General features: G+C 36.0%; 2 protein-coding genes across 2 annotated transcripts in view; one reads left to right on the top strand and one right to left on the bottom strand.

Moving 5' to 3' along the window:
- LOC150093822 (protein lifeguard 2-like) overlaps window positions 1-15,284 on the bottom strand; it is a 355,713-nt gene that overhangs the window by 330,188 nt on the left and 10,241 nt on the right. The window lies entirely within an intron of this gene.
- Window positions 2,286-13,133, top strand: LOC150093823 (tubulin alpha-1C chain). The gene is made up of 4 exons (XM_090413184.1): window positions 2,286-2,436; window positions 9,574-10,123; window positions 10,384-10,911; window positions 12,705-13,133. Exons 2-4 carry the CDS (start codon window positions 9,596-9,598, stop codon window positions 12,999-13,001), a joined length of 1,353 nt encoding a protein of 450 aa, XP_090269310.1. The 5' UTR covers window positions 2,286-2,436; window positions 9,574-9,595; the 3' UTR covers window positions 13,002-13,133.

Consider the following 15,284-nt stretch of genomic DNA (forward strand, 5'->3'; position numbering starts at 1 on the left):
TTCCCAGAGGTGTGGCAAGGGGCCGAATCCTGCTGCCATACATACGGCCTACCATTGGCTACCCTTGTTATCCAGGGCTTGACTACAGTTAGCAACTCCACGAACAAAGCCCGAATTCCAATGCCAGGGTTCTTCAACACCTGTTCCTGCAGATTTGCGAGGAATTCTGCTGTACGAACGCAATCAGATCGTCTGCTAGGGATCTTTCTTCTTGCTACATCCTCGTAGTCACCATTGCAAGTCTCTAGTTCATGCCTGATTGTTTTTACTGTATTCAGGGAGCATTGGGCAGCAGTAGTAATATCCTTATTTTGATGGCGGGTACGAATCATCATGATACAAGTTATTCTCTTCCATGATTCAGGTGGGTTCCAGCTATCCATCCTTTCTGACATCTTGTATATGAATGAAGAAGGGTCCAAACTTTTAAATGAAGAGAAGCGTGTGTTAATACATGTAACTTACGGAAAAATATAATTAATTATAAATATGTCAAATTTATCCCGAACACCCTGTATATATATATATAATGTGTGTGGTCCGAATGTTATAATGAATTTTAATTATGTAATGAAAATAAAATTAATGACGACCTTAGTAGTTTTTTAAAGGTGCTAGAAAACAATTTAATGATGACGCCAACTACAAAACTTTAAAAAGCATATTTAATTTTTTATCAAGTTCAGGAAGTTTAGTTTTAGTATGGATACTTACTAGCAATAGACAAAGAACGATAATAATTATAGCGCTACAATTAATTCCTCTCTCTTTTGGAAAGGCTAACATTTTTGTAATGAACGACTTAAGGTCATTACTGTGTCCACAATCTTTGGCATGCGTTATGAGTCGTTAGGGTGGACATCATTTCGAAGTTTTATTCACAACCGTTATGATTGGTGTTTAAAAGGTAGGGAAAAAACGAATAATAGTTATTTGCTATATGGATTAATTTATGGTAAATATTTATTCATGGCATTAATTATAAATAAACACATCGAATGTAACTCGGGGGGGGGGGGGCATGTAGTCTGCCGCACATCATAAACATGCCATTCTTCCTAGGCACCAATAATACCTAACAAAAGGTAAATAATTCACTTATATGTGTTGATTTACTATATAATTATCAGTAAATCAACACATCAACGCACTTGAATGCAACATATAAGTCGGATATTATTTCAAAGACCTTACTTGATTGGGAGAAAAATCTTAACGATGTATTATAAAGAATGTATTGGATCAAATTATCTTAAAGTCTCTTAATCTTTAGTGCATCAGTGGAGCATGTTACGGTCTTAAGCTGAAATAGGAACGATACTGCCATATTCAACGCATATGGTGTCAATAAACCACACTTAGATCAGTGAACTGTACATCAGAATTTGATGAATAGGGGGAAACGAAATAACTCAAGTTTAAATTCCAATAAAGGTCGACATCTTTGATACTAAACAAATCGCTAGCAGATGAAACAATTAAAATAATTGATTTACAATAAAAACGACCAATACTGTCATCCAATGATAAAGCAATAGCGCACGAGAGGGGGAAAAAAAAAATCAGTACGTGATATAAAATACAGACGATTTGAAGAATGTAAAGTTAATAAGGTGCGCCCTTGTTGCATTTAATATTTTTAGGATCGCCTGCGTTAAATATTACAAGATGGAGATGCTACAAAGACATTTACTTCGTATCGATCGTCTCTCTGAGGTTCTCCAGCATCAACGCACTTGATGTGAGCGTGCCTATTCCGTAGTTTAAAATGGCGATAGAAGTCTGCGAAAATGCTTGCCTTCTTTAAAAGATCTTCGCAATGGCTTATACTCCAGCAGATAAAAGTGCCATGAATGCAAAACGTCGTTCTACCTGTCTCCGAATATTAAAAATAAATATTTTCTCGGAAAGAACATTTATAAACTAATGTGGGAGGATAAGATTTTTATAAACGTGTTGGGGAAGGGGAGAGGATATTTACAGCGGAAATTGCGAAAGAAAAAAAAAATTCACTGAATCAAAAATTAATATTAAGCAATACAATGCGAGAACTTCCATTATACAGTGTGACGTAATATCCTCGTTTGTTACTGCTCCAACATTTGCGTCCCCCCCTCCCCTCCCCCGCTTTTAAACTATTCGCTAGTGCCGCAGGAGTTATTTATTTTATTGATGTCGAATAATGGAATATACTTATATTTAATATGCAGCCTGTGAAGCGAGAGTCGAAATATTCTGAGTTTGATGACCTGTATGTCCGTGAGTGACGCTTTGCGCATGGTTCATAGGAACAGCTGGCATGATTGGTTGAGAACGTTTTATAACACGGAATCCGGGCACCCAGACGTTATAGAAGTTTGTGGCGTAGCTCGTTACACAGGCTTGTGCTGCAAACTCATTGAGTTCTATTCATACTCATCTTGCTTTTTATCTCAGGTGGGTGGAAATTCCTGTTATTATTTTTTTTTGTACTTTATTTAAACAACAGTTGAATGATTTAGCTGATTTTTTGGGTACTAATAATTGTAAAGAATTCTTTCCTTGAAGTTTACGAAGTATTTTTTATTAAATAACTGGATTTCATTTTGGATATTTTGTAATAGTAAAATATTTCGAGGAAGCGTATTGTAACAGGAAACTGTGAGGGAGGAGAGATGAGATTCAACCTTGGCATGAACCGGTTACTGGAGCGCTTTAACCTTATTCGGTTGAACCATCCAGCTGTTGCACTTGACTTTTATTTTTCTTTTCTATTTGTTTAATAGAGAAAACAACCGCCAGCTATCAAACTGATTTCAACTGTAGATCGCTTAATAAACAGACAAGAATTTAATTTTATTTCATATATCTTAATTCATGAGGTTTAAAGTTAAATTAGTAAGGACTTCACTTAGCGGAATTTAAATTTTGTAAATGGCTGGATTCTGTTTTTTTTTGGGGGGGGGGGAACGGAGAGATTTGAGGGGAATTCAAATGAACTGTAGGAAATAAAGACTCATCTCCATCATGAGTGGTTAAGATGTGGATCAATCGATGAATGAGAAGCTTTCAGATTTGACAAATATGAAAAAGATGTTCGGGGCAGGGGAGATAGAACTTGGAAAGTGGGTCTGAGAGATATAGGCTAGTACATATACTTAGAGTGTGGAAATTCTAAGTATGATAGAGCAGGAAGACAAAGTGGTATAGACAAGGGTGGTCTAAATGGAGAGGAACTCCTATAACCAGAACTGAACTTTAATAGGTGAACATTAAATTCTCCCATAGGGAAGACTGTATAAAGGGGGGAGGGATGAACAGTTTAGTGTTCATTTAATTCATGTACTCAAAGCCTGTCTTATGCCCAATTTTCTTTTCCAGATCTTAAGTTTCCTCAACTGTTGAAAAATGGGCGACTTTGTTCCATCTTTAGGCCTCGTTAGCTGGGTTTCCTGCTATCCTAAAGACTTAATTATCTAAATGATAAAACAATGTAAATATTTACCCCATAGGGAAGTATGGGTAGGGCACAGCAAAAGATTATGACCAGTAAACTGGGGAAAAAAATCAAGGTAAGCAACATTAATCAAAAGAACGACAAAGATCGGGCCTCTCTGGGGGAAAAATGGGGTATGGAAAATAAATTGCGAGATTGGACATTAGAAATCCTGGATTCATTGAATTCTTAAATCTATCCTCTTGAGTATAAATAAGTGAATATGGGGAGGGGCTTGAGGCCTGGAAATAATACCGAAGTGCATGAAAATACTAATAACCTTAGCTGCATTAATAGGCAACCTGACAGCAAACTTATACTTCAGAAATGCTGTGCTAGCGTTAGAAACAAATTATTACTAAGTAGTGGGTTTTATTTTGTGCTAATAAAATAAGAATTATAATATAAGAAAATGAGAATTTTCCCATACTTCCTCTAAGTAAGAAAAGAAAATATGGGGAAAAAGTGGGTGAAATTTTAACCTGATATACAAACCATATCAGGTTAAAATTATTTTTAATATATTAAAAATATATTAAAATATATTTTTATTAAAATTATAATTTTAATGCTTTTTTTATTTCTCAAATATGCAACTAATTTTACTGAAGAATTCACTTTAAGCAATCGTTAGCCATCTACCCTCATTAATAAGCTGACGGTACCATACGATAATACACACGAAATTAATACGCACTTCCGGAGAGGATGAGGAACAGTTGTAGTTTCATGACGCAGGCAGTGTGTGTACTGAATGGAATGGAATTTACAGATATTTTTAGATCCAATTCACTACTTTCACCACGCTGCAATCTACGAAGTTAAAACTCGTAACAGGCTTATTATTGACAAACAACTAATTAAAGTTCTAAAAATATTAAAGGGCTGAAACAGATATCATAATCGTGCTTTCAGAGATGGAACAATAGTAATTTCGATTGTAAAAAATACCGCGTAATTTATTTGTAATCAATTACTAATGAAGTTGCATTCATACTGAGAAATAAAATACAGGTAACTTGTATTTGTATGCTTTTAAATTATAGTGAATAATATTTATCTGTAATGATAAAGCAAATAATGAAAGGTCCTCCTACTGAAATTAAGAGTAGACTTCTTGGCTCACTTCCCTTCCTGAGAAGAGTTCATACTTTCTCATGAGTCATCCAAGGACTGACTTTTAGTTTAGCTTAGAAATAGTTAATTTTTATCCAACTGGCATGTTAAAATGACACGTTTTCTTTTGATTTGTAAGTTTGGATCTTTCCAGTTCTTTAAGTGTAGTCTTTACAAACTTAACGAGTGAACTGATTTTGAAATATAGTCCACTGTTTTGCAAATAACTTAATTTCTTAGCTTTTTCTTTTCTTCTGTGGGTACAGAAAACGTATTTGAGATGCTGTACTAGAACAAACTTCAATACTAATGAGGCCAAAACTGTCCTAAGGCTGTCGAAAGAACATCGATGTCTCGTTTTATATCAATGACTTTTTTTATAACTTCTGCACACGCAGCAAACCACCTCTTAGCATGATATGTATAATATTGCAATCTATCACTTGGGATACATTCAGTGAGATAGCAAGAGAAACAAGTTGGATGAAACTGCATTTCGTGCAGTATAATCACTCAAAAAGGGTGCTCGTTTGACAACCTTTCCGTTGATTGAAGGAAAATCTATGACCCAGTGTTAACTCATTACAGCAGTGCTCTTCGGGCTCGATCACGAAACCCACAACCACGTTCATCAAATTTTGACAAGCAAAGCATGCAATATGGAAATCATTGCAGTGGGATGGTGTCTCTGAGCTTCCGAAGTAATGAAGGGCTTGCACGAGTTCTCAAAGCCGGTTATCAGTAGCAACACTCGTTCATGGATATAAGACAATGGTAAGCGCTTTTAATCCAGATGAACTAGTATCTGTTATATTGACGCACAAAACTGCTCCATGTTTATTTTATTTGGAGAAAATCGGATAAGAATATGGGTTGTCTACAATTTAACACCAAGTCTTAATACCTGAAGCATCACTGTTTGTCAATTTTCACGTTCCCAGACTGGTTGATTTTTCGGAGCATTGTCTGAAACCTATTAACTCGCTTCTAGTCAAATAAATGTTGAACACTGACAAACCTTTGTTTGTTCAACCAATTTTCTTCAAAGTCGGTTGTATGATCAACTTTGTCACCAAACTTAATAGCTGTTTACTGATCGCTTGGAATGAGATTCTTCAAACTTTTCTTTCTATTTAAATGAGTCTAGAACTATCCAGTTTACTTATTTGTTACTTCTGTCGTAATGCGAACTTGTGTGAAGTCGAAGTTCTGCCATGTTTCAATTTTTGAGCACATTCATTCCCTCGAATAATTACTAAATATCGAGACCATGAAATTCAAAACTAAACGGTCAAGTTTATTATTCCAGCAGTACGTCTAATTCTAACTCAGTATAAAAGCTGAATAAGTTGCACAAACTCCCGTCTGACACACTTCAATTTTGTATTGTATCGAGGGGGTCCAAATCTACATTGTCTAACGCTATGCATTTCAAGAATGGATTGATTTTATTCTTATTTCAGAAATTCACTACTTCCCAAGGGAAAAGCTGACTCTCAGATTTCACTTTGAACTCTTCAAACATGCTTTTGAGATGATTGTGATAACACTGTGAAAATGAAAGGGGATATCGTTTTGATTTCTTCAAGGAGAAAGGCGTTCACTCAACTTTTAAATATGACGTTCGTTTTTGGTGCGATGATTCAGCTTAAAATATTGTAATACATTTTGCAACTTTCCAAACGTATACAATATAAAGTGGAATATCCTAAAATCTTTCTTCATGAGTTAGTAAACTATAGGATTCCATAATCCTCTCGCTTTTATCTTCCTCTTTCAGTTTGGAGAGGAGGAATTAATGTTCATAACTAGTCAGAAATGACATGATGGGTTGGTCTCATCTATTAGCGTAATGGCTAAGTACAAAAACAAAAAAAAAATGCAGCAGCCACACCCAAGTGGGTTGCCATGGCAATGCTACGTGACGTAAGTGGCGCTGTAACGGAACCTTGATGCTGAAATCGATTGCCTGTATGCTGTGCGCACAGTGGTTGCAGATCTGCATCCGAACTTGTACTAATCATCACGGCTTGTGATGTGAATAGCAATGAGCACTTCCTATGACTCACTTCAGAGGGTGAGGAAGCACTTTCATTCAATCCCTAACTTGTATATGGCCTTGAATTAACACATCTTAACTTTTAAACACAACCATTATTTGCTTAGCTAATTCAAGGTTTCTGTTATAAAATTGACAAGTGGCGACCTCTAAAGACTTTCGTGGCATTCGGAATTCAGAATTTTAAATTGAAATAATTGTAATGTGAAGCATGAACTCTTTTTCTTTCGAAAATCAGATAATCGACACTGACTATTTGGAGGTCGCACAGTTTCCTATCAAAAACTAACCGGAGAGCACATTCGATTAAGTTAATACACAGGCGTCTTAGCCTTAGTTGCTTCAGTCAGTGATTCCAAATAAAACTGACCACAAGACTGTCAAGGGAATCTAAAGTATCATAGGAATGGACGTATGTATACAATTACTCAAAGATTATCTTTTCATGTCGCTTTTTAGACTGTGGCTTCTTAAATTTAAAAGAACTGAAACTGATATCAGTTTCATGCAGATTAAGTTCTGTCTCCACCACTGCACAAGTTTCCAAAATTCCAAGTCAGACTTGTGAAATTAAATATTCTTGTATTTTATATAATACCTCCAGCTGCACACGAATGCCTGAAATTTCAAGATAACTTCGCATAATCCTTAATATCGCCACCATACAATATACTAACAGAAAAATTTGCATCAAACAATGCAATTTGTGAGCATTCTATTCACGTGCGTTTTACCTATTTTTCTGTGGAGATACATTTATCATTGCTAATTTATATACAACGTAATGCTTTAATGACAAATCACTCCTAAATAATGGGGCCCACTGTCCCTGAGGACAGTTTTAGAAGGCTACGTTGAATTCAGTGTTTGAATTCGCAGAATGAAAATGCCCAGGTATCTCATTTTCCTGCTTGGAACTTAAGTAGTTTAAAATAACACCGAGCTGATTTAAATAAACTGTACAGTGAATGTTTTTCTGAGTCATGGAATGAATCCAAGGCTGAGACCACAGTAAAAATAAAGTAAAACTTCTTTCCCTTCCAAGGAAGAATAAACTTAATATCTGATTTCTGCTCGGTGAACTGAATCTCACGCGCACATACAATTTCTTAAAATTATCTTTACAATATTCAGTAAGTAAATAGCGAAGCTGAGAATTGCTGCTCTAAGACCATATTTAAGCTGCGTGACTAGCAAGCAATCTTTTTCTAATCCAGCTGGCGTGAGACGCATTATTCAACAGGAATTTTAACTTGTAGTGCATTTTCCTCTTCACTCAAAAAAAAAAAAAAAAAAAAAAAAAAATTCTGGACTTTGTAACATTTGTAAATTCCCAAGTGTTTCTTTTGCACTGTGCTTACCAGCTGCATTGACAAAAAGGTCAGCCACCTTTTGAATCCATCTCGCGTGATGTACTTACCACAAGCAGGTCATGGCCCGTTTTACACCAACCAATAGAACAGCGAACAAAACAATGTCTCTTTTTACGATTGTTTTAAAATCGTTTCCAGTCACTTTGACTCCTCCTACGCTGACCTTTTCAAGTATTTTTTTTGAAAGCGACTAGAACACGCAGATGGAACACGAAAGCCTTCTTTGGACTCGCATGAATAATTTGTGCAATCTGCCATCTCTTTAAAACGTAAGCCGTTACTTCTGTATTGATATACTTAACACTGAAATGATTTTTCGCAACTCGTTCACGAAAGGTTATAGTACGTTAATATAGACTATTTGTCCATTTTTATTGCTTCAAAAGAAATCTCGTTTTGGAGACCAAACAGAACTTAAGACCACTTCAGGTCTCCAATAAGCAGAGCGGGTGGTCTCACACAAGCGATAAAATTCATCCAACTAAAGTTAACAAAATATTGTTCTCGGCAAGATTCGAACCTACAACCTGTTTCGAGAGCAAGTACATATGCCATAGATGCCTATATAAAAAAAAAATATCCATTTTAGCATCCCTCAGCATGCATATATATATATATATATATATATATATATATATATATATATACACACACACACACACTTTTTTTTTTTTTAAGCTGTAAACTAAATGGTTCCATTCTGTGCATTACAGACTATATTGAACTAAGCTAAAATTTCTGGTGATTTTTCACTGACAGATCAGTTCTTACAGTATATAGACTGAATAAGTGCTGTTCATAATTGGTGGCTAATAGGAATACTTTAGTTTTTTTTTTTTTAACGACAATGCAGATCCATTATAACAAAGCTATAGTTGAACTGACGTAAATGTTTATGTTCGTACATTATAATTTTCTGGAGAGACTCGCCTTCATCTGAGACTTTCTAATTTTCCCTTTAAAAAAAAAAAATTACGGAAAATTTATTGGTTCTTTATACGATTCAAGCAGTCTTGAACTGAGGCATGCATCGATATCGTAAACTGGTCAAAAACGCAAGTGCCCTTCCGCGATTGAGTCCATGGAGGTATGCGATTTAATTAATGGTTGTTCTAGATCTTCCAACTTGAGATTCTGAAGACTCATTTTTAGTGTGAAGCACATGAAGCGGTAACAAACCTGAGATTTCAGCACTAATGCATTATATCGTTTAGCTGAGGGAAAATACTTGGAATATGAAATTCTATATTAAGAACTTAAGTACTGACATTCGGTTTTATATGCTTAGTATATACAGTACAACCGTATCAGTGAAGGAGGGAGGAATTCTCTTACCCCACCTCTATATCAGTCATTAGTTTAGATTAAGCTTAACTGCTAGCAGAAAATAACCTGGATTCACTAATCATTTCCTACAGATTTACAAATGATTCTTGTTATGAGTGAATTCAGTGAGTTTTTAGTCTTGCTCAGTAAAGTTTGATTCAAAATCTCTTTAACGAAACTTTACTGACACTTGGTAACAAAGCTTTTTATTGTTTCTCTTGCAGGTAGTGCTCTAACGTCGTAGTCATGAGGGAATGTATCAGTATTCACGTTGGTCAAGCTGGTGTTCAGATTGGAAATGCCTGCTGGGAGCTTTATTGCCTTGAGCACGGTATCCAGCCTGATGGCCAGATGCCCAGTGATAAATCCATCGGTGGTGGAGATGATTCGTTCAACACGTTCTTCAGCGAGACTGGAGCTGGTAAACACGTTCCCCGTGCAGTCTACGTCGATTTGGAGCCCACTGTTGTCGATGAGGTTCGTACTGGGACCTACCGTCAGCTCTTTCATCCAGAGCAGTTGATCACTGGGAAGGAAGACGCTGCAAACAACTATGCCAGAGGTCACTACACCATCGGCAAGGAGATCGTTGATTTAGTTTTGGATAGAATTCGTAAACTGGCAGACCAATGTACGGGACTTCAGGGTTTCCTCGTATTCCACAGTTTTGGTGGAGGAACTGGCTCTGGATTCACTTCCTTACTCATGGAAAGGTTGTCTGTGGATTATGGAAAAAAGTCAAAGCTTGAATTTGCTATTTATCCTGCTCCACAGGTAAGAATCTTGCTTTCAAGGATTCGGTATATTTAATCCATACTTAATTCGCATCCCACTGTTAGTGCTCTTGTGTGTCCCTTCCCAGTTGAACTTTTACTTGCCCTATCGAGCGACTACTAACTTATTCATCTCTCGATTGGCATGAAAGCAAAAGTTCAATCTCCTTTGATTCCACTATATGTTAGTGCAACAAACATGAAATGATTTGATTCATTTTTCCTATACTAAAAATTCAAAAATTATTTGTCTTTCTGCAGGTTTCCACGGCCGTGGTCGAACCATACAATTCCATCCTCACCACCCACACCACGCTTGAGCACACTGACTGTGCCTTCATGGTCGATAACGAAGCCATCTACGACATCTGTCGTCGTAACTTGGATATCGAGCGCCCAACGTACACCAATCTGAACAGACTCATCGGCCAGATAGTCTCTTCCATCACTGCCTCCCTTCGTTTCGACGGTGCCCTGAACGTGGATCTGACGGAATTCCAGACCAATTTGGTTCCTTATCCCAGAATCCACTTTCCACTCGTCACTTACGCTCCAGTAATTTCGGCAGAAAAAGCTTACCACGAACAGCTGACAGTTTCCGAAATCACAAACGCATGTTTCGAACCAGCCAACCAAATGGTAAAATGCGATCCACGCCATGGCAAGTACATGGCCTGCTGTCTACTGTATCGTGGCGATGTCGTACCCAAGGATGTCAATGCTGCCATCGCTGCTATAAAAACCAAGAGAACAATCCAGTTCGTGGACTGGTGTCCGACCGGTTTCAAGGTAAGTTTGAATCTACTATGATTTTCGCATACTCTATTGGAAGGCTAATAGCTATTTTGCAATTTAAAATTGTCAAACTGCATTTGATTTATTTTTCATATAAGATAAACGGTCTTAAGTTTCTAATCTCACTTCATACACCTGATACTTTACCTAAATATTGGTTATCTGCTTATAGATCCGAATTAATATTTCACTTTCTATTCAAGTTTCGCACATGACTTCATTCCAGAGTTGATTCTTGTTTCAAATACAAGATCACAGTACAGAAAAAACTGTTTATTCTTTTTCCTCTTTAGAGTTCATGGAATATTCATAGTCAAGTACCGAAGCTCTTTAGATGAATTAGACAGCTGCCATTTACTTGTGTAATTGAAAGAAATCCGTAATTATTTCCATGATTAAAGTCCATTTTATGATGGAAATTTTTCATGCATTCGCCTACGATAGTTAAGATTTTGGCTAATCTAACTCGGCTATAAATGTCAATTATCAACAGACTGCTTTCAGGAACTTTACGATTTCCAGAAAGGAAATCGTTTATATCGAATTCTGGCAGTTCAGAAAAACTTCCTTGTCAGACCTGTGTTCGAACTCGTGTGCAGTATGTGAAGTTTTTATAAGAGCATCTTCAGCTAAAGACGAATTAGCCGATCATATGGAGACCGGTGGTAGTTTGCTCTTCGAATTCCTTTTTTTTTAATCCCACTACAACAGCAAAGTGGACATGGTTCATTTGTCTATGAACTTTATAACCTACCTCTCGCCATAATTCCAACTTCCTTTAAAGAAAATTGAATTCCTATCGTGAAGTTTGTTGCATTCAAAGGCGGATTGAACGTATCTTGATCTCAGGTCTGGAAGTCGGTAAGTTAGTGACGTACTAGAGAAATTAGAGACACATCGCGGTGCTTCCTACTTAAAGCCAACTTAAACGGGAGGAAAAAGCTAATTTCATGTAGTTTGGACCGTGATTTAATTTTAAAAGGTGTGTTGGTAGGCGTAGCACTTCCAAATGAAATTGCCCATTGTAATTTCTTGTCTCTGCTCTGTTTTAGGTGAACTTAATTAAAAACGGACATTTTTAGTATTAAATCTTGTCGCATTTCACAATAGCAAAGATAATGCTTGTTATCGGTCCATAAGTGCCGCTACTTTGGCTCTGCTAAGATTTCGAAATTGAGTGTCTTAATTTGTCGAGTCATTCAGTTTCTAAAAATGAGAAATTGTCTTATCAAGTTTGATTTAAAAAAAAAAAAGACAATTACTTCAATAACTGCGAAGAAACCTTGTGGATAAATTGCGAGATTTTCTAATCTCATCTTCTAGGAATAATGGCGTTTTTTTCGCTCATTTAGAACCAAGGTCATTTTGGCACAAAATACCTATTAGTGACCTCGTTATTTTAAATCTAAAGAGCAAACTATTCTTCCTTCTACTAAAGAAATAAGCCCATTATTCAAGAGATCTGTTGCTTCCTCTTTAATACTAATGTGATGCTATTTTTATTACTGATTTTAAACTATTTCCGCTGATTCTTTAACAGCTTTTGGTTAGTCAGTGATATAATGGTAACATACATTGATTCACAAATCGGCGTAATTCTCCTATAGACTATATGACTTCCTGCTTGACGTATTTGCTCACTCAAAGCTGACATACAATTTCCGGTTGTCAACCAAGCTATTTAAAGTAAAATTTGTGCAAACGGCATATCTTACGATATTTATTGCATTCATATTTTAATATAAGTTGATTTCCTGCAACTAATCTTGCATTTTTCTCGATTTCAGGTGGGAATCAACTATCAACCTCCTACTGTGGTCCCTGGTGGTGATCTTGCCAAAGTTCAACGAGCAGTCTGCATGCTTTCCAACACTACAGCCATTGCTGAAGCCTGGGCTCGTCTGGATCACAAATTTGATCTCATGTACGCCAAACGTGCCTTCGTGCACTGGTATGTCGGGGAAGGTATGGAGGAAGGAGAGTTCTCCGAAGCTCGAGAAGATCTGGCTGCTTTAGAAAAGGATTACGAAGAAGTCGGTATCGATTCGGCTGACGGAGCTGAAGATGAGGGAGAAGAGTACTAAGCTTTTGCTTGCAAAGTACTGTGGTGTTCCCGATTATGGGTCTTTCCAGTTGCTCTTGTCAAATATTTGTCTTATTTCTCCGTTTATGTTAATTTTTTTGTTTTTTTTAAATAAATAATTTTTGGAATCGTGCTTATGACATCTGATCTTCCGCACAGAAAATGCATGGTTCAGTTTCTTCAATAAAAGACCTTAAAAAAAAAAAAAGGTTCTCTTTGAGTTATTGGAGATGATAATGATTTATCACTTGAACTCATCTTCCATCATGAGTTCAAGTGATAAAATATCATCAAAAAATATGCGTTTTTCTTTATGCATACCTTCCTAGAACTCATAGCTAGAAACTGATTCATCAACTCAAATCTTTTGTTTTTTAAATCTTAATTCCAGTTTCTAATTTCTAGAACACTTTTCCAAACTTTCGTGGCGTCTCCTGTCCGAATTTTAGGATATTAATGCCTCCAATATTACATTTGCATTGTGCCCCTTTTCGTTAAATACTTATGATAAATGAATTGCATTTTAACAACTAACCACACAACATGCTCCTTTTGTCAATGTATAAAATCCGAACTGCTTCCACCGGATAGATAACATTTTTTAAAACTATGTGCACCACTTGTCATATAAAGTACTTCCGAAATAATATTGACAGCCCACAACTTGATAAGTTCTATACCAAAAAGTTTAAATTTAAACTTAAGCACATTTATATAATAAAGAAGGCATCTCCGTAGTGCAATTGAAAGAACGACGAAACATGCACCCATTAATTAAAGACCTAGGGACTCGATTCACATGATGCGAGAAATCTTTGTATAGGCATTTCCATGTGATGGTGAGTTATCCAGCCTCATGGTAGTTGCAGGAGTTTCCTCCCACGAAACTGGCTAGAGAACACGCACAAAGAAGAGGTAATATTTTTTGCAAACGGAATCTTGCGTATCCACTTAATTTAAATGATATACTTGCAAAATGTGTGGCGTTTATTCATGAACATTCTACTGTGGCAAGCGATGTACATAATATAATACCTGGCTGCAAAGCATGACCTGAAGTTCCAGGATTATTCTTCCTCACCCCTTTGAAAGATTCAGATTTTCCTAAGGATACCCTACAGTTTAGGAAAAAAAACAGAGGTAATAGTATTGGCTAGTTTCTATTCCTAACCAGTGATTTTACAAAAAAAAAAAAAAAAAAAAAAAAAAAAAAAATTGCAAAATGTTTGCATTAACAAATACACTAGATTAGATTCCTTCAAGAGATGCGGCATAACCTATTTATATCAATGGTCTAATTTTTTAGCAGAATATTTATTCCAGAAATTACTTGAACTATTTAATTCGTTTATTGGAGGACTGAAGCGAAAAAAAAAAACTTCCATGTTTGGTCTCAAGAGCAGGATTTCCGGATTATGTAAAAAAAATAAACATATGATTCATAAAATTAAAAAAAAAAAAACATCCGAGGAAAACCATAAAATTGCATAAATTAAACTTTGAAAAACAATAGCTGAAACGTATCTAATTGGCCTTTCCAAAACGCTTCGGTCAGCAATTTCACAGAACAGTAGAATTGAATCGGTATGCAACTAAAATTTCAACTTATCTCCTAGTCCATGTGGATTGTGTAGATCAGTCTAAATGTATGCACTGGGGCATCTCTTCATATAGTTCTTACTTTGAGATTTAATGAAGTTGGTTTTTTTTATGGTAGTAAAGGAAGCAAATTTTCTCATTTGAAACTAAGGTTAAAATTATGTAACTTAATACATCTTTAAGAAAGTTAACACTTACTATCAATAAGCCAGCGTCCATGACTTGGCTGCAATATATCAATCGTTTGCTCCCACTTGTAACCGTTCAACAATATCACATGGTTTCCGTTCCTGTTGAGGAACGGAAACCATACTTTGTAAGTTCTCCTTAAATGTTAGAATGTATCTTGAGCTAGCAATACAATAAAATATAGTTTCAAAACTTCAAGAATAGCATATCATTGTATGACTTAAACTGCAGTTTATTATACAATGATTTAATTTGTTTCAAACAGAAATGAACAGCATTTCAACCATAAATTCAGCTTGAACCTTGTTTTATCTATTTAGATCTGCGTTATAATTTATAATTTTGCTCGTTTCACACAAGCAGAATACATAACATGTTTAGATGGAACGGTTTTCTATTTTCTTTCCCTCTACTTAATTATATATAAACATTTCGAAATGTTTTGAAGACATGGTCATCTACACCGCCCTGTTCATTGGATTCCGCGAATTTGTAT

The sequence above is a fragment of the Typopeltis vanoorti genome, chromosome 23, assembly GCF_054136105.1.
Source record: "Typopeltis vanoorti isolate ZY-2024b chromosome 23, IOZ_Tvanoo_1.0, whole genome shotgun sequence".
Lineage (NCBI taxonomy): Eukaryota > Metazoa > Arthropoda > Arachnida > Uropygi > Thelyphonidae > Typopeltis > Typopeltis vanoorti.